At 43.9% G+C, this 19,909-nt stretch overlaps 1 protein-coding gene across 2 annotated transcripts in view; it reads left to right on the forward strand.

Moving 5' to 3' along the window:
- The window catches only part of stxbp5l (syntaxin binding protein 5L), a 679,153-nt gene that overhangs the window by 509,341 nt on the left and 149,903 nt on the right, over nt 1-19,909 (forward strand). For both annotated transcript variants that reach the window (XM_068039933.1, XM_068039934.1), the window contains exon 18: nt 15,506-15,631. In XM_068039933.1, the coding sequence (XP_067896034.1) occupies nt 15,506-15,631 (126 nt within the window). The remainder of the gene's footprint in view (nt 1-15,505; nt 15,632-19,909) is intronic.

A 19,909-nucleotide genomic window follows, 5' to 3' on the forward strand; every position in this document is an offset into this window, starting at 1 on the left:
GACCCAAACAGCAAGGGTGAGCATGCATTGTTTACCTCTCTATTCCTATACATTGCAGTTGGCCACAGCACTCTTCCAGCATTTTAAACATTTCACTCCTCTGCTTCTCCACCAATTATAAAGGGACACTATATCATCTGTCCTTCTCATTCCAATCACACACTCTGCTGTCCTCACCATAGGCAGTAACAGTATTATGGTAACAGCTGTTAAGCATTTCACTCTTCTGCTGACTGCTTTTTCTTTTCACAGTGGAGACACTTCCTTGCTCCATCCTGCTCACAACTTGCTACATCTCCCTGTCAGCATACACCATATATGAAGTTGCCAATGGTCACTCACCAACTCTCCCTCTTTCTGAAGAAGGAGTTGGCTCGCAACACAAGGGAGAGGATCAGAATTGGGAGGAGCTGCAGACTCCCTCCAAGCCCTCACCCAGACGGAGCTGGAAGAAATAGATTTTATCAGGGCAATTAGAGCAAGGTGCATTGGTGAGGCTACAGCTCACATTCAGCAGGATGTCTACCTATTACTTGTACCCTTTCACTTTCCTGAAGCAATCACACATTCAGGCAATGTGACAATTTGGTGCTATGTATTGCTGCCAATCATTTGCTATCGCCTAGCTTTTCCATTCCATGCTGACCTTTGTTCCTGTACCCTTTTCTAGGTCTACCTGAAGACTGGGAGCCTGCAGAACATCATAATCAGAGGTGAAAAATCCTGAAGATCACTGACACTTGCACTATTCTTCACAATCATCAGCACAGTAACTTTTAGCCCATATGAGATAGATGGCAAATTAGAGCAGTCTGTACTTGGTGAATCTTACAGCACAAGTGAACATATTGTTACAACCAAAGCAGGGGAGTGCACTGTTTATCTAGTTCCATTTATCCACAGGTCACAACATATATTTACATTTTTTCCCAATTACCAATAAAGTCAATCATAGACCCTATTTTTATTCCAGAATAAAATGCAGCAACCAGGTTTCTTTAATTAACATCAAAATTATCAGTTGATTATAAAACAAGTCTTAACCAGTAACAATGCAAAGCATTAACAAACAGGTTGAAATATAAAAGTTCCCTTTTTACCTTAGCCCCTCACACACACAAATACACACAAATAACCGATAAAAAAGATTTACTCTTTAGAGCTCTATTACAACATAAACAGACAAAAAGAATATTTTGGCCAAATACTTGCTAATTCTTGAACAAAAAAGATATGGAAAGTTGTTAGATGTCCTTTGTTTTGGTTAGGCTTCCCAAATACACTTGGTGGCTATCACTGGGATCTTCCTAGAACAGTTCTTGTCTGGCGACATTGAAGATCAGTTTGGGCAGGCTTTCCAGGAAAAATGCAGCAACAGGGGTTTCAGGTAGTTTCTTACACTTGCTTCTCAGGGTTTCTCAAAGGATGGAAAACTGGCAGACTTTTCAAAGAGCTGAAACAAACTGAGGTGGGGTTTTATCCCTTGGCAAATTTTCTCCAACTAACTTTTTAACACTGTCCATATACCAACACACTCCAAAAATGAAATTAAAATCATCTCAGGAGTCAAGCCTCCTGAACCCTAGGAATCTTGACCTGTCACTTCTTTGTAAACATCTTTCCCCAATTCAAGAAAAACCCCATGCTGTGTAATTATCTGAAAATAGGTGCCTTCCAGTAACTGTTGGTTACAAGCCCAGTCGAAAAGACCTCCTGATAACCACTTTTTTTTTTTAAGTTCCAGTATCTATGGAATCTTTTTTCAGTTTTAAAACACAAATCCTCACAGTTTAACAAAAAAATGGAAGCACTTGTAACAATATGAAGGTACGAATTAGGAGCAGGCGTAGGCCACTCGGCCCCTTGAGCCTGCTCCACCATTCAATAGGATCATGGCTGATCTGATTGTAACCTCGACTCCACATTCCTGCCTAGCCCAATAACTTTTCACCCCTTGCTTATCAAGAAGCTATCTACCTCTGCCTTAAAAATATCTAAAGATTCTGCTGCTACTGCCTTTTGAGGAAGAGAGTTCCAAAGCCTCACGACCCTCTGAGAGAAAAGATTTCTCCTCATCTCTGTCTTAAATGGGCAACCCCTTATTTTTAAATAGTGACCCCTAGTTCTAGATTCTCCCACAAGGGGAAACATCCTTTCCACATCCATCCTGTTAGGACCCCTCAGGATCTTATGTTTCAATCAAGTCGCCTCTTACTCTTCTAAACTCCAGCAGATATAAGCCTAGCCTGTCCAACCTTTCCTCATAAGACAACCCGCCCAATCCAGGTATTAGTCTAGTAAACCTTCTTTGAACTGCTTCCAATGCATTTACATCCTTCCTTAAATAAGGAGACCAATACTGTACACAGTAGCACAGTACTCCAGATGTGGTCCCACCAATGCCCTATATAACTGAAGCATAACCTCCCGACTTTTGTATTCAATTCCCCTCACAATAAACGATAATATTCTCTTAGCTTTCCAAATTACTTGCTGAACCTGCATACTAACCTTTTACGATTCATGCACTAAGACACCCAGATCCTTCTGCATCTCAGAACTCTGCAATCTCTCACCATTTAGATGCGAACATACGAATTAGGAGCAGGAGTAGGCCACTCGGCCCAATGAGCCTGCTCCGCTATTCAGTAAGTTCATGACTGAACTTATTCCTCCACATTTCTACCTACCCCCGATAACCTTTCACCCACTTGCTAATCAAGAATCTATCTACCACTGCCTTAAAAATATTCAAAGACTCTGCCTCCACACCTTTTGAGGAAGAGAATTCCAAAGACTCACAACCCTCTGAGAGAAAAAAATTCTCCTCATCTCTGTCTCAAATGGGCAACCCCTTATTTTTAAATAGTGACCCCTAGTTCTAGATTCTCCCACAAGGATTTAGAATTTAGAACATTACAGCGCAGTACAGGCCCTTCGGCCCTCGATGTTGCGCCGACCTGTGAAACCATCTGACCTACACTATTCCATTTTCATCCATGTGTCTATCCAATGTCCACTTAAATGCCCTTAAAGTTGGCGAATCTACTACTGCTGCAGGCAGGGCGTTCCACGCCCTTACTACTCTCTGAGTAAAGAAACTACCTCTCACATCTGTCCGATATCTATCACCCCTCAACTTGAAGCTATGTCCCCTCGTGTTTGCCATCACCATCCGAGGAAAAAGACGCTCACTATCCACCCTATCTAACCCTCTGATTATCTTATATGTCTCTATTAAGTCACCTCTCCTCCTCCTTCTCTCCAACGAAAACAACCTCAAGTCCCTCAGCCTTTCCTCGTAAGACCTTCCCTCCATACCAGGCAACATCCTAGTAAATCTCCTCTGCACCCTTTCCATAGCTTCCACATCCTTCCTATAATGCGGTGACCAGAACTGCACGCAATACTCCAGGTGCGGTCTCACCAGAGTTTTGTACAGCTGCAGCATGACCTCGTGGCTCCGAAACTCGACCCCCCTACTAATAAAAGCTAACACACCATATGCCTTCTTAACAGCCCTATTAACCTGGTTAGCAACCTTCAGGGATTTATGCACCTGGACACCAAGATCTCTCTGTTCATCTACAGTCCCAAGAATCCTCCCATTAGCCCAGTACTCTGCATTCCTGTTACTCCTTCCAAAGTGAATCACCTCACACTTTTCCGCATTAAACTCCATTTGCCATCTCTCAGCCCAGCTCTGCAGCCTATCTATGTCTCTCTGTACCCGACAACATCCTTCGGCACTATCCACAACTCCACCGACCTTAGTGTCATCTGCAAATTTACTAACCCACCCTTCTACACCCTCTTCCAGGTCATTTATAAAAATGACAAACAGCAGTGGCCCCAAAACAGATCCTTGCGGTACACCACTAGTAACTAAACTCCAGGATGAACATTTGCCATCAACCACCACCCTCTGTCTTCTTTCAGCTAGCCAATTTCTGATCCAAAGCTCTAAATCACCTTCAACCCCATACTTGCGTATTTTCTGCAATAGCCTACCGTGGGGAACTTTATCAAACGCCTTACTGAAATCCATATACACCACATCCACTGCTTTACCCTCATCCACCTGTTTGGTCACCTTCTCGAAAAACTCAATAAGGTTTGTGAGGCACGACCTACCCGTCACAAAACCGTGCTGACTATCTCTAATGTACTTATTCTTTTCAAGATGATTATAAATCCTGTCTCTTATAACCTTTTCCAACATTTTACCCACAACCGAAGTAAGGCTCACAAGTCTATAATTACCAGGGCTGTCTCTACTCCCCTTCTTGAACAAGGGGACAACATTTGCAACCCTCCAGTCTTCCGGCACTATTCCTGTCGACAATGACGACATAAAGATCAAGGACAAAGGCTCTGCAATCTCCTCCCTAGCTTCCCAGAGAATCCTAGGATAAATCCCATCTGGCCCAGGGGACTTATCTATTTTCACACTTTCCAAAATTGCTAACACCTCCTCCTTGTGAACCTCAATCCCATCTAGCCTCGTAGCCTGAATCTCAGTATTCTCAACAACATTTTCTTTCTCTACTGTAAATACTGACGCAAAATATTCATTTAACACTTCCCCTATCTCCTCTGATTCCACACACAACTTCCCACTACTATCCTTGATTGGCCCTAATCTAACTCTAGTCATTCTTTTATTCCTGATATACCTATAGAAAGCCTTAGGGTTTTCCCTGATCCGATCCACCAATGACTTCTCGTGTCCTCTCCTTGCTCTTCTTAGCTCTCCCTTTAGATCCTTCCTGGCTAGCTTGTAGCTCTCAAGCGCCCTAACTGAGCCTTCACGTCTCATCCTAACATAAGCCTTCTTCTTCCTCTTGACAAGCGCTTCAACTTCTTTAGTAAACCACGGCTCCCTCGCACGACAACTTCCTCCCTGCCTGACAGATACATACTTATCAAGGACACGCAGTAGCTGCTCATTGAATAAGCTCCACATTTCGATTGTTCCCATCCCCTGCAGTTTCCTTCCCCATCCTACGCATCCTAAATCTTGCCTAATCGCATCATAATTTCCTTTCCCCCAGTTATAATTCTTGCCCTGCGGTATATACCTGTCCCTGCCCATCGCTAAGGTAAACCTAACCGAATTGTGATCACTATCACCAAAGTGCTCACCTACATCTAAATCTAACACCTGGCCGGGTTCATTTCCCAGTACCAAATCCAATGTGGCATCGCCCCTGGTTGGCCTGTCTACATACTGTGTCAGAAAACCCTCCTGCACACACTGGACAAAAACTGACCCATCTAAAGTACTCGAACTATAGTATTTCCAGTCGATATTTGGAAAGTTAAAGTCCCCCATAACAACTACCCTGTTACTCTCACCCCTGTCGAGAATCATCTTCGCTATCCTTTCCTCTACATCTCTGGAACTATTCGGAGGTCTATAAAAGACTCCCAACAGGGTAACCTCACCTCTCCTGTTTCTAACCTCAGCCCATACTACCTCAGTAGCCGAGTCCTCAAACGTCCTTTCTGTCGCTGTAATACTCTCCTTGATTAACAATGCCACACCCCCCCCTCTTTTACCCTCTTCTCTGTTCTTACTGAAACATCTAAATCCCGGAACCTGCAACATCCATTCCTGCCCCTGCTCTACCCATGTCTCCGAAATGGCCACTACATCGAGATCCCAGGTACCAACCCATGCTGCAAGCTCACCCACCTTATTCCGGATGCACCTGGCGTTGAAATAGACACACTTTAAACCAGGTTCTTGCTTGCCAGTGCCCTCTTGCGTCCTTGTAACCATATCCCTGACCTCACTACTCTCAACATCCTGTACACTGGCACTACAATTTAGGTTCCCATTCCCCTGCTGAATTAGTTTAAACCCCCCCGAAGAGCACTAGCAAACCTCCCCCCCAGGATATTGGTACCCCTCTGGTTCAGGTGAAGACCATCCTGTTTGTAGAGGTCCCACCTACCCCAGAAAGAGCCCCAATTATCCAGGAAACCAATACCCTCCCTCCTGCACCATCCCTGCAGCCACGTGTTCAACTCCTCTCTCTCCCTATTCCTCGCTTCGCTATCATGTGGCACGGGCAACAACCCAGAGATAACAACTCTGTTTGTTCTCGCTCTAAGCTTCCACCCTAGCTCCCTAAATTTCTGTCTTAAATCCCCATCTCTCTTCCTACCTATGTCGTTGGTGCCTATGTGGACCACGACTTGGGGCTGCTCCCCCTCCCCATTAAGGATCCCAAAAACACGATCCGAGACATCACGAACCCTGGCACCTGGGAGGCAACATACCAACCGTGAGTCTCTCTCGTTCCCACAGAACCTCCTATCTGTTCCCCTAACTATGGAGTCCCCAATGACTAATGTTCTGCTCCTCTTCCCCCTTCCCTTCTGAGCAACAGGGACAGACTCTGTGCCAGATATCTGTACCCCATTGCTTACCCCTGGTAAGTCGTCCCCCGCAACAGTATCCAAAACGGTATACCTGTTGTTGAGGGAAACGGCCACAGGGGATCCCTGCACTGCCTGCTGGTTCCCTCTCCTTCCCCTGACGGTAACCCATCTACCTACTTCTTTTACCTGAGGTGTGACTACCTCCCCATAACTCCTCTCAATAACCTCCTCCGCCTCCCGAATGATCCGAAGTTCATCCAGCTCCAGCTCCAGTTCCCTAACGCGGTTCTCGAGGAGCTGGAGTTGGGTGCACTTCCCACAGATGCAGTCAGCAGGGACACTCTTGGCGACCCTTACCTCCCACATTCTGCAGGAGGAACATGCAACTGCCTTAACCTCCATTCCCACTATTCCAAATTCCCAACAAATCTACTGAAAAGCCAAAAAAAACAAAAAGTCAAAACTTGTTAGGTTAGCAATCCAACGGACAGAACTTCCTAAATAAAAAGCTTACCTTATCAACACACCAGAGTCCTTTTTTTATGGTTAGAGGAGGAGGGTGGGTGGGAGACACTACACGTGTAGTATCTCGGGTACAGCCACCACACAAATATATACCCTTTTCCTTACCCAGCAGTCCCCTGGTCCTCCGAAAACAAAAGGGAATTCACTTTTAAACTTACGCTGAAATTGACTTCACAGCTGTAAGCCCGTTCACGCACCTCCGTTGCTATCCACGCTGCAGTCACCGAAACTAAAAGAAAGAGATTCTAAACCACACAAATATATACCCTTTTCCTTACCCAGCAGTCCCCTGGTCCTCCGAAAACAAAAGGGAATTCACTTTTAAACTTACGCTGAAATTGACTTCACAGCTGTAAGCCCGTTCACGCACCTCCGTTGCTATCCACGCTGCAGTCACCGAAACTAAAAGAAAGAGATTCTAAACCACACAAATATATACCCTTTTCCTTACCCAGCAGTCCCCTGGTCCTCCGAAAACAAAAGGGAATTCACTTTTAAACTTACGCTGAAATTGACTTCACAGCTGTAAGCCCGTTCACGCACCTCCGTTGCTATCCACGCTGCAGTCACCGAAACTAAAAACATCCTTTCCACATCCACCCTGTCAAGACCCCTCAGGATCTTATATGTTTCAATCAAGTCACCTCTTACTCTTCTAAATTCCAGCAGCAATATGCTTTTTTATTCTTCCTGCCAAAATGGACATTTTCACACATTATACTCCATTTGCCAGATCTTTGTCCACTCATTTAACATATTTATATCTCTTTGTAGCATCCTTATGTCCTCTTCACAACTTACTTTCTTACCTATCTTTGTGTCATCAGCAAATTTAGCAACCATACCTTTGGTCCCTTCATCCAAGTCATTTATATAAATTGAAAAAAGTTGAGGCCCCAGCAGAGATCCCTGCAGCACACCATGCATTACATCTTGCCAACCATAAAATGACCCATTTATGCCTACTCTCTGTTTCCTGTTAGCTAGCCAATCTTCGATCCTTGCCAATATGTTACCCCCGACACCATGAGCTTTTATTTTCCACAATAACCTCTGATGTGGTACCTTATCAAATGCCTTCTGGAAATCTAAGTACAGTACATTCACTGGTTCCCCTTTATCCACAGCACGTGTTACTTCTTTAAAGAACTCCAATTAATTGGTTAAACATGACTTCCCTTTCACAAGACTATGTTGACTCTGCCTGATTACTTTGAATTTTTCGAAATGGCCCTGCTATAACGTCTTTAATAATAGCTTCGAACATTTTCCCTCAGACAGATGTGAAGCTAACTGGCCTGTAGTTTCTTGCTTTCTGTCTCCCTCCCTTTTTGAATAAAGGAGTTACATTTGCTATTTTCCAAACTAATGTAATTTTCCCTGAATCTTGGGAATTTTGGAAAATTAAAACCAAGGCATCAACTATCTCACCAGCCACTTCTTTTAGGACCCTAGGATGGAGTCCATCAAGACCCGGGGACTTGTCAGCTTGCTGCTCCAACAATTTGTTCAGTACCACTTCCCTGGTAATTTTCTTGAGTTCCTCCCTACCTTCCATTTACTGACTTACAGCTATTTCTAGGATGTTACTTGTATCCTCCATAATGAAAAGCGATGCAAAATACCTGTTCAGTTCATCTGCCATCTCCTTATTTTCCCTTATTAATTTCCCAGACTCACTTTCTATAGGACCAACGCTCACTTTGTTAACTCTTTTTAAAATATCTATAGAAACTCTTACGATCTGTTTTTATATTTCTAGCTAGATAGTGAACAGGAGCAGGAGCTAGTGAAAGGGATAGCCTAGACGACAGCTAGCTGGAGGTCATGCTCAGCTCCTGATTCTACTGAGGAGGACAGAGGTGCTGATGGCAGGAGTCCAGCCTTCAAAAGAAAGCTACTTCCTGCACATATCCAGTTATCTAAGGTATTGGAAAGCTTGTCTAGGAGCATTCGCACCGTATCTGAGAGTATGGAGGAATCTGTTTGCAGCTTGTGTGGCACAGGCTATCATTAATCTGCACTTTACCAAAGGGCATGTTGTCACCTCGAAGGATGCAATCGATAGGCACTTGCACCAGGAGTCTGAATTAATGGCTCTTGAGGCTTTGATCGAAGCTCAAACTGATGCCATTAGGTTCTGGGCTGCACAGTCTCATCTAACTTGGAAAGGCTGGGCAAACCATGGATAAGGGCTTCAATCAAGAAGTTGATCTTCTGTAAACTTCTCCAGCAGATTATTGGGAGTGGTGAACTGCAGCTACATGGGAGTGGCACTGGCACAACAGAAGCAGCATGTATTGCCCTCTCTCACAAGAAATGCATGACTGCTTCCTGACATCGCCCTCATGTTTGTACTTGCGGCTGTTCAATTTTCAGTCCGTTAACACCCTTTCTGTACTAATGCTTTGTCTTTCAACACACCATTAACATATCTTTGCTCCATGACCTTTTGGTCAGCTATTCTGTGACCTTGTCCTATCTACACCTTCTCCTTTGTTATCTTTTGCCCCACCCCCACTTTACTTGCTTATAACCTTTTACATTTCTAATATTTGCCAGTTCTGAAGAAGGGTCACTGACCTGAAACGTTAACGCTGCTCTCTCTCCACAGATGCTGCCAGACCTGCTGAGCATTTCCAGCATTTCTTGTTTTTATTTCAGATTTCCAACATCCGCAGTATTTTGCTTTTAATAAAGGAACAAACAATTGTTGCAGTTCATCCATGCGCTCTTTGAATGTTTGCCATTGCCTATCCACCATCATCCCTTTAAGTAATGTTTCCCAATCCATCATAGCCAACTCGCGCCTCATACCTTCGTAGTTTCCTTTACTAATATTCAGGACCCTTGTCTCAGAATCAACTACGTCACTCTCCATCTTGATGAAGAATTCTATCATATTATGGTCGTTCATCCCCAAGGGGTCTCGCACAACTAGATTGTCAATTATTGCTATCTCCTTACACAATACCCAGACTAAGATGGCCTGTTCTCTAGTTGTTTCCTCAACATATTGGTCCAGAAAACCATCCCATATACACTCCAAGAATACCTCCTCTACAGTATTGTGACTAATTTCATTTGCCCAATCTATATGCAGATTAAATTCACCCATAATTACAGATGTTCCTTTATCGCATGCGTTTTTAATTTGCTGTTTAATGCCATTCCCAACATCACCACTACAGTTTGGGGGTCTATTTACAACCCCCACTACTGTTTTTTGCCCCTTTGTGTTTCTTAGCTCTACCCATACAGATTCCACATCCTCAGAGCTAATATCCTTCCTCACTATTGCTTTCATTTCCTCTTTAACCAGCAATACCAGTCCACCGCCTTTTGCTTTTTGTCTGTCCTTCCTAAATACAGAATACCCCTGGATGTTCATTTCCCATCCCTGGTCACCCTGCAGCCATGTCTCCGTAATCCCGACTATATCATAACCGTTTACATCTATTTGCACGATTAATTCATCCACTTTATTGCGAATGCTCCTTGCGTTAAGGCACAAAGCCTTAAGGCTTGCCTTTTTAACATTACCTGTCACCTTCCCACTATTTTTCACTGTGATCCTGTTTGATTCTGGCCCTTGATTTCTCTGCCTATCACTTTTCTTATTCCCCTTACTGTCTTTTGTTCTTGTCCTTGATCCCCCCTCCTCTGACTCCTTGCAAAGGTTCCCATCCCTCAGCCATTTTAGTTTAAACCTTCCCCAACCACTCTAGCAAATACTCCCCCGAGGACATCAGTCCCAGTCCTGCCCAGGTGTAACCCGTCCAGTTTGTACTGGTCCCACCTCCCCCAGAACCAGTCTCAATGTCCCAGGAATCTAAAACCTTCCCCCTCACAACATCTCTTCAGCTACGTATTAATCCGATATATCCTGCTATTTCTACTCTGACTTGCACTTGGCACAGGTAGTAATCCTGAGATCACTACCTTTGAGGTCCTACTTTTCAACTTACTTCCTAACTCCCTATATTCTGCTTTTAGGACCTCATCCGTTTTTTTTTACCTATGTCGTTTGTACCAATGTGTACCACGACCACTCTCTGTTTACCTTCCCCCTTCAGAATGTCCTGTAACCACTCTGAGACATCCTTGACCCTAGCACCAGGGAGGCAACATACCATCCTAGAGTCTCGTTTGCGGCCACAGAAACACCTATCTATTCCCCTTACAATTGAATCCCCTATAACTATTGCATTCCCACACTTTTTACTCCTCCCCTGTGCAGCAGAGCCAACCGTGTTGCAACGAATTGGGCTGTTGCTGCTTTCCCCTGAGAGGTCATTCCCCACAACATTATCCAAAGCAGTATATCCTTTTTGCAGGGGTATAGCATATGGCATGTACTTTTTGTTCATTAATGTTATTTCCTGTAATGCATTTTATGTCAGCATTTATCATGGAAATTTCTCTTGTAAACATTTATAATGAGACATTCTGTCTAAACATTTCACTTTTGAAAAACTTTCCATATGCCATGTTTTCTCAATAACAAATTCTCATGTCTAAAATAAGGTTTTAATTTTTTTTTAATTGCTATTTATAAATTTCACAGTAACATGATTAAATTTACCCACTGAAGTGTCTCATGTGCCTTTTAGTACTTGGGTTAAAGTTTTACTTTGGGTTTCAACAATATTTTTGCCCAGCGCAATGACTCTAACCTGAAATAGATCCTACAGTCTGAGTATGTGCAGTGTGAAAATTTCCCAGGATGCATCAGCAGCATTTAGTTAGGCAAGTAATAATGCCTCTCTCAGTCTTTCACAATTCTGTTTGGTTGTTTTTCAACATTATTTGAAGAAAAGCTACAAGACAGATTTGAAAAGCTTTGTTCAGGTAAAAAATTTTTTTAAAGAAAGGCTGTGTGTGAGAGAGAAAAAATTAGAGATCAAAACATGACAAGCTGTACTGATCACATATCTATTGCAGATTTTGTTGGTTTTGAATTATAAGTACTGTGTAAACTTCAGAAATCAGATTAAGTTCTGACATGTCTTTCCTCATCACAACTTGACTTATTTTCTAAAAAAAAGAGTAAGTTTGAAAGCAAATGCAGCTAATTATCATCTGATTCTCATTTGTGATTTGCTGACAGTAAAGGGAAACATAATAATTATTCACATCTGTAAAACAGTTGGAGAGACACAGATGTGCTCTCCCAAAAACCTGTCAAAAAAACACCATGACTGGGATTTTACGAGCATTGCCGAGGAGCGGATGGCACATACACTCTCGATCCGATCCCCGAATGCATTGCTTTCCCGTGCCAACTAGCCATGTAACACTCCTCTGAAGCATCTTGGGATGTTTTACAGTGCTAAAGATGCGATATAACTGCAAGTTGTTGTTATGAGATTTAAGAATTACAGAGGAGGAGGATGAATTGGAACAACAAAGAACAAAGAACAGTGCAGCACAGGAACAGGCTATTTGGCCCTCCAAGCCTGCGCCGATCTTGATGCCTGTCTAAACTAAAACCTTCTGCACTTCCAGGGTCCGTATCCCTCTATTCCCATCCTATTCATGTATTTGTCAAGATGCCTCTTAAACGTCGCTATCGTATCTGCTTCCACCACCTCCCCGACAGCAAGTTCCAGGCACTCACCACCCTCTGTGTAAAGAACTTGCCTCGCACATCCCCTCTAAATTTTGCCCCTCACACCTTAAACCTATGTCCCCTAGTAACTGACTCTTCCATCCTGGGAAAAAGCTTCTGACTATCCACTCTGTCCATGCCACTCATAACTTTGTAAACCTCTATCATGTCGCCCCTCCACCTCCGTCGTTCCAGTGAAAACAATCCAAGTTTATCCAACCTCTCCTCATAGCTAATACCCTCCAGACCAGGCAACATCCTGGTAAACCTCTTCTGTGCCCTCTCCAAATCCTCCACATCCTTCTGGTAGTGTGGCGACCAGAATTGCACGCAATATTCTAATTGTGGCCTAACTAAGGTTCTGTACAGCTGCAGCATGACTTGCCAATTTTTATACTCTATGCCCCGACCGATGAGGGCAAGCATGCCGTATGCCTTCTTGACTACCTTATCCACCTGCGTTGCCACTTTCAGTGACCTGTGGACCTGTACGCCCAGATCTCTCTGCCTGTCAATACTCCTAAGGGTCCTGCCATTTACTGTATACTTTCCACCTGTATTAGACCTTCCAAAATGCATTACCTCACATTTGTCCGGATTAAACTCCATCTGCCATTTCTCCACCCAAGTCTCCAACCAATCTATATCCTGCTGTATCCTCTGACAATCCTCATCACTATCCGCAACTCCACTAACCTTTGTGGCGTCCGCAAACTTACTCATCAGAGCAGCTACATTTTCCTCCAAATCATTTATATATACTACAAACAGCAAAGGTCCCAGCACTGATCCCTGCGGAACACCACTAGTCACATCCCTCCATTCAGAAAAGCACCCTTCCACTGCTACCCTTTGCCTTCTATTACCGAGCCAGTTCTGTATCCATCTTGCCAGCTCACCTCTGATCCCGTGTGACTTCACCTTTTGTACCAGTCTGCCATGCGGGACCTTGGCAAAGGCCTTACTGAAGTCCATGTAGACAACATCCACTGCCCTTCCTTCATCAATCATCTTCGTCACTTCCTCAAAAAACCCAATCAAGTTAGTGAGACATGGGTGGATTAGAGTCAAATCAAGTACAGAAAGAGAATTTTTTTTCCTAATTCATGGAACGTGGGCGTCGCTGGCTAGGCCAGCATTTATTGCCCTTCCCTAATCGCCTTGAGAATGTGTTGGTGAGCTTCCTTCTTCAACCGCTGCAGTCCATGTGGGGTAGGTACATCCACAGTGCTGTTAGGAAGGGAGTTCCAGGATTTTGATCCAGCGACAGTGAAGGAATGGCAAAGTAGTTCCAAGACAGGATGGTGTGTGACTTGGAGGGGAACTTGTAGGTGGTGGTGTTCCCATGCATCTCCTGCCCATGTCTTTCTAGGTGGTAAAGGCCACAGGTTTGGAAGGTGCTGTCTAAGGAGCCTTGGTGCATTGCTGCAGTGCATCTTGTAGATGGTACACACTGCTGCCACTGTGCTTCAGTGGTGGAGGGAGTGAATGTTTGTGGATGGGGTGCCAATCAAGCGGGCTGCTTTGTCATGGATGGTAATCGAGCTTCTTGAGTGTTGTTGGAGCTGCACCCATCCAGGCGAGTGGTGAGTATTCCATCACACTCCTGACTTGTGCCTTGTAGATGGTGGACAGGCTTTAGGGAGTCAGGAGTTGAGTTACACACAGCAGGATTCCTAGCCTCTAACCTGCTCTTGGAGCCATGGTATTTATATGGCTACTCTAGTTCAGTTTCTGGTCAATGGTAGTCCCTAGGATGTTGATCATGGGGGATTCAGCGATGGTAATGCTGTTGAATGTCAAGGGGAGTTGTTTAGATTCTCTCTTGTTGCAGATGGTCATTGCCTGGCACTTGTGTGGCGCAAATGTCACTTGCCACTTATCAGCCCAAGCCTGGATATTGTCCAGGTCTTGCTGCATTTCTACACGGACTGCTTCAGTATCTGAGGAGTCGCGAATGGTGCTGAACATTGTGCAATCATCAGCGAACATCCCCACTTCTGACCTAATGATTGAAGGAAGGTCATTGATGAAGCAGTTGAAGATGGTTGAGCCTAGGACACTACCTTGAGGTACTCCTGCAGTGATGTCCTGGAGCTCAGATGATTGACCTCCAACAACCACAACCATCTTCCTTTGTGCGAGGTACGACTCCAACCAGCAGAGAGTTTTCCCCCTGATTCCCAATGACTCTAGTTTTGCTAGGGCTCCTGAAATAGAGAGCGGGAAAGAAAGATCATATTAATAGAGACCAAAGCCAGAAGGGAAATGTAAGAAGAAAAATGAAAAATTTTACATGTAAAATTTGTTAAATGACTCAGAAGAATTTACTACATGCAGAAGTGAGACTCAGCAGTTTAAATTATTTATTTTCTGGGCCTGAGAGGTTGATTGGCATTGCATTAACAAATATCACATTCTTAAAAGAGTACACATGCTGTAAAGTACTAGTCTTTCTGCAGTGAGTTTGATGTGCAAATCCAGCAACTTAAAAATAACAAGGAGGTTGTGGTCTAGCTGCCGTTTTTGGGAGAGTAGTAGCAGAGCACTGTGCATCATTCGGTTTGTGATGATACGCAATTCACAGAGTATCTCTTCCTCACCACAAGTTGGTATACCATTTTTACATTAATAATGCTAAGCGCCATTTAACTCGTCATTATTTTATCAGCAAATTCTGGGCCAAGAATCAGATAGCAGGATTGCCCCAGTCTCTCACTTAAAGCAGACAGTGTAGCCAATTGGGAACAGCACTGAAAAAATAAAGATGGAAGAAGACTAATTGACAACAAAGTGCATGGTTTAAATGTTGGTGTTTTTCACTCATATGCGATGTTGGTGTTTGAAATAGAACAGTAATATAAAAGTGTACTGTAGAATTTTCTGTGTCTATAATATACTATTAATTTCAAAAACAACTCCAATTTGAATTTACTTCGTGCAGAATTTTTAACCTATAATCTTATTTTTGCTTTTAAGGGTGAAAACTCGTCCTGTCAAAATGGCTGCTGGGTACCAGGCTGATCTTGTCATTCAGCTGGTCTGGATTGATGGAGAACCACCTCAACAGATCACAAGCCTAGCAGTAAGCTCTGCCTATGGCCTGTAAGTAACATAATTATGAAATAATTGTACCACCGAATAAGTAAACATTCACTTATGGGAATCCAGATCTGCAGCCCTAGTCTTCAAATAAGTAGTTTTCATATTCTCACACAATGAAAAAGGGAAATCCAGGCTTTTGGATTGATATTCTTAGATCTTTGTTTATTCCTTTTTTAATGTTTTACAAATATGCAGGTAATGTCAAGAATATATGAACAAATGCATATCTGAATGAAACTCGCGTCTTCGGTATTAGCGACTCACAAGTTCAGATTAAAACGTTTGTGCAGTGGGTGATGTTTGAGGGCATGGATTTAAATCTACTTAATAAATCTGATTGAATCAAATATTTACTTATTTCAGATTTCTTTGTGACTTAGGCCCCATCCTCCAAGTGCTTGCGGTATTACAACTTCATCGATATAATCATTTTGCACAATTTGAATTGACATAAGCTTTTGACATGGGGCACTGGTTTTACAGATTCAGAAGAACTGGACAATTGGGAGCAAAGATCTTGGACGTGTGTTACAGTCAATTCCTTCAGCCCATGATTTCCCATCTGGCTACATTTTGTGTGCCAAAATTCTTGCAGATGTTTTTTGCCAGTGCCTTATTAAAGCCAGAATGCATACAAAATTTTAAATGGATACATGACATAATTTTCTGGCTTTTGTACTGGGGTTGCATTTTTTTCCTACATTTTGAATAATTGCAAGGGAAGCTTCAAGCTGTCAAGGAGTTAAAGGGAATAGATTTTGGATTTTTTCCAGAGACTTGAGCACAAAATCAAGGCTGACGCTTAAGTGCAATACTGAGGGAGTGCTCCACTGCCATCTTTTGGATGAGACTTTAAGCCATCTGTTCTTTCACGTGAATGTCAAAGTCATCATGGCACTATTTTGAAGAAGAGCAGGGGAGTTCTCCATAGTGTCCTGGCCAATTCTTATCCCTCAACCAATATCAGTAAAAAACAGGTTATCTAGTAGTTTTCATATTGCTGTTTGTGGGATGTTGAGGGGCTGAATTTAGTGAGGCCGTTTGGAGCAGAAAGCGTGACATGGGGGGCCAGAGAATTGTGTCAGATGCGTCCACCCGCAAATCCGACATCTTGATGTTGGTTCCGGATTTAGTCAACAGCAGGAAAGCTCCTAGGCGGTGTTGCCACTCCAACGTGACAGGACTGCAATTTAAATTGCTGAACAGATAGATATAATAAACGAGAAGGAAAAACTCCAAGGGTGGGACCTGCCATCCGTGGTTAACTAAAACAGTTAAAGATAGTATCAAACTTAAAGAAAAAGCCTATAGTTGTGCAAAGATGGGAGGCAGGTCAGAAGATTGGACAGAATATAAAACAAACAGCAAAGAATGACTAAAAGATTGATAATGAAGGTAAAATTAGAGTATGAGAGAAAACTAGCTGGAAATATAAAGACAGATAGTAAGAGTTTCTATAGGTATTTAAAAAAGAAAAGAGTTAACAAAGTGAGCGTTGGTCCTATAGAAAGTGAGTCTGGGGAAATAATAATGGATATTAAGGAGGTGGCAGATGAACAGATATTTTGCAACGGTCTTTGCTATTGAGGATACAAGTAACATCCCAGTATTAGCTGTAAATCAGGAAATGGAAGGGAGAGAGGAACTCAAGAAAATTACAATCACCAGGGAAGTGGTACTGAACAAATTGTTGGAGCTGTGGGCTGACAAGTTCCCAGGTCCTGATGGACTTCATCCTCGGGTGTTAAAAGAAGTGGCTAGTGAGATAGTTGATGCGTTAGTTTTAATTTTCCAAAATTCCCGAGATTCGGGGAAGGTTCCGTTAGATTGGAAAATAGTGAATGTAACGCCTTTATTCAAAGAGGGAGGGAGACAGAAAGCAGGAAACTACAGGCCAGTTAGCTTCACATCACAGAACACAAATATGAGTAGGTTAGGCATTGTGGATCTCGTTTTGCCAGCCATGCGTGATGTGGATCTGCAGAAGTATGTTGGATGTTGAAGACAATCCTCATTCTCTTGCACAGAGACTCCAGTATCACCATCCTCTATTAAGCGGCCGCCCTGGGTCCCTGCTAGCTCCATGCCTCCAGTCCACGAGGTCACCCTGTTGTTATAGGCCCGTTTGTCCTGTAAGTGGTAAGAGGGAGACAGTAAGAGCGAGAGAACAGTTCTGTTAGTGGCAGCCCCTTGTCCCCTGCTGGGGTTTCCTATCGGGCTTATCCCCACGTCCGCTCTCAGGTGAGGTCATAAGGGTGAGTTTTGAAAGAAGGTGGCCTGTGGCCAAAATGCAGCCATGCATCTGGCAGGATGTGGTGATGCCTAACCCCCTTTGCAGCGCCTTTGTGTTGCCTCCCTCCACATGTCCCACTGCCTACTGCATAGCCATATGCAGGCCCCAAAGAGGAGAGCGGTGTGGAGCACTCACCTTGACAGACTGAAGTAGGTCGTTGACTCTCTTCCTGCATCTCACCATGTTCGAGATGACCCTATGGCTGCTTACCTCCTCTCCATCCAGGCTTGCTCGGTCAGGCGGGAGGGCCTCTTCTTGCCATCTTTGGGGAAGAGGACCTCCCACCTTTCCCTTGCAGCCTAGAGGAGAATCTCCAGGGAGGCATCGGTAAACTGTGGGGCCATACTGCAGCATCCTTCTCCAGCAGGGGTCAGTACCACATCAGGTTCAGCAGTGATAAGGAAACAGTAAATGACTCAAAGGCAGCAATGCAAGCAGAGCTGGCAGGGTTTAAATACAGCACCAGCACCTGCTGTGGAGTCATCTTGGAATCGCGTAATTGGATGGTCCTGCGCCTCCATTATGATAATTGGCTGCCCGCTGTGTGATTGCGATGGGCCCACCGCACACGTGATGAGTGGCGATGGCACCCACTTCCGGGTCCGCTGCCAGAACCCATGACAGATTAAGTAAATTCAGCCCAATGTGTGGAATTTGGCTGCCATGTTGAAGATGTATGATCTGCCTGCAACAGGGCATAGGTAGACTAGCAGAATGAGCAGACAAGTAGCAGATGGAATTTTACACAGACAAGTGTGAGGTGATGCATTTTGGCAGAAGGGATAGGGTGAGGCAATGTAAACTTAATGGCACAGTTCTAAAGAGTTTGCAGGAACAGAGGGACCTGGGGGTGCATGTGCATTGATCTTAGAAGGTGGCAGGACATATTGACAGATTAATTAGCAAAGCATGTGGGATCTTGGGCTTCATAAATAGAGGCATAGAGTACAAAAGCAAGGAATTTATGCTGAACCTTTATAAAGCTCTGGTTAGGCCCCAACTAGAATATTGCGTCCAGTTCTGGTAACCACATTTTAGGAAGGATATGAGGGTCCTTCAGAGTGTGCAGCAGAGATTTATCAGAATCGTTCCAGAGATATGGGATTTTAGGTACAAGGTTAGGTTGGAAAAGCTGGGGTTGTTCTCCCTGGAGCAAAGATGATTGAGGGGAGGTTTGATAGAGGCATACAAGATTATGGCAGGTTTAGACAAGTTAGACAAGGAAAAACTGTTCCTATTAACAGATGGTAAAAGAACTAGGGGACATAGATTGAATGTTTTGGGCAAGAGATGCAGGGGGAATGTAAGGAAGAACTTTTTTGTGCAGCGAGTGTTAATGACCTGGAACTGGCTGCCTATGAGGGGTGGTGTAAGTGGAGACAATCAATGATTTCAAAAGGAAATTGGATGGGCATTTGAAGGAAATAAATTTGCAGGGCTACGGAGATCAAGCGGGGGCAAGGGACTGACTGGATTGCTCCGCGGAGAGCCCGCAAGGACTCAATGGGCCGAACGACTCTATGACTTTATGACATAGTGTCCTGCTATCTCTGAATTTGCAAACAGTGCAACTTCCTCACACTAATTTTATGCAGCAGCACCTCCATTTCGCCTGACATCAATCAGGGAGTTCAAGTGTTCTGCCCCTCTACCACTTGCCCACAGACCTGTATCCTGTCTCCACATTTATTGTGCGAGCAATGTTATTGCTCCAAACAGCATCTGAAAAGGCTGAAATATGCATTGCTAATATCTGTAGCCTTCTTAAAGGTGGTAGTAATTTTTCCCCCCATTTGTGGCCCTTTAAGCGCTGCATCTTTTTAACATTTTCCATCATCCCTTGTCTGCAGCCCGTTAAGACTACTCAATTCCCTCCCTGCTTTTCCAGCAAGATGCTAGCACCAAGCTCAGGCTATAAAGTCGCCACCTTTACTAAAATGAGGATGTCCCAGCCAGGCCGCACTCATCCATTAGTGCGTGTTCCA

Source organism: Heterodontus francisci, chromosome 10, assembly GCF_036365525.1.
Source record: "Heterodontus francisci isolate sHetFra1 chromosome 10, sHetFra1.hap1, whole genome shotgun sequence".
In the NCBI taxonomy this organism is placed as follows: domain Eukaryota; kingdom Metazoa; phylum Chordata; class Chondrichthyes; order Heterodontiformes; family Heterodontidae; genus Heterodontus; species Heterodontus francisci.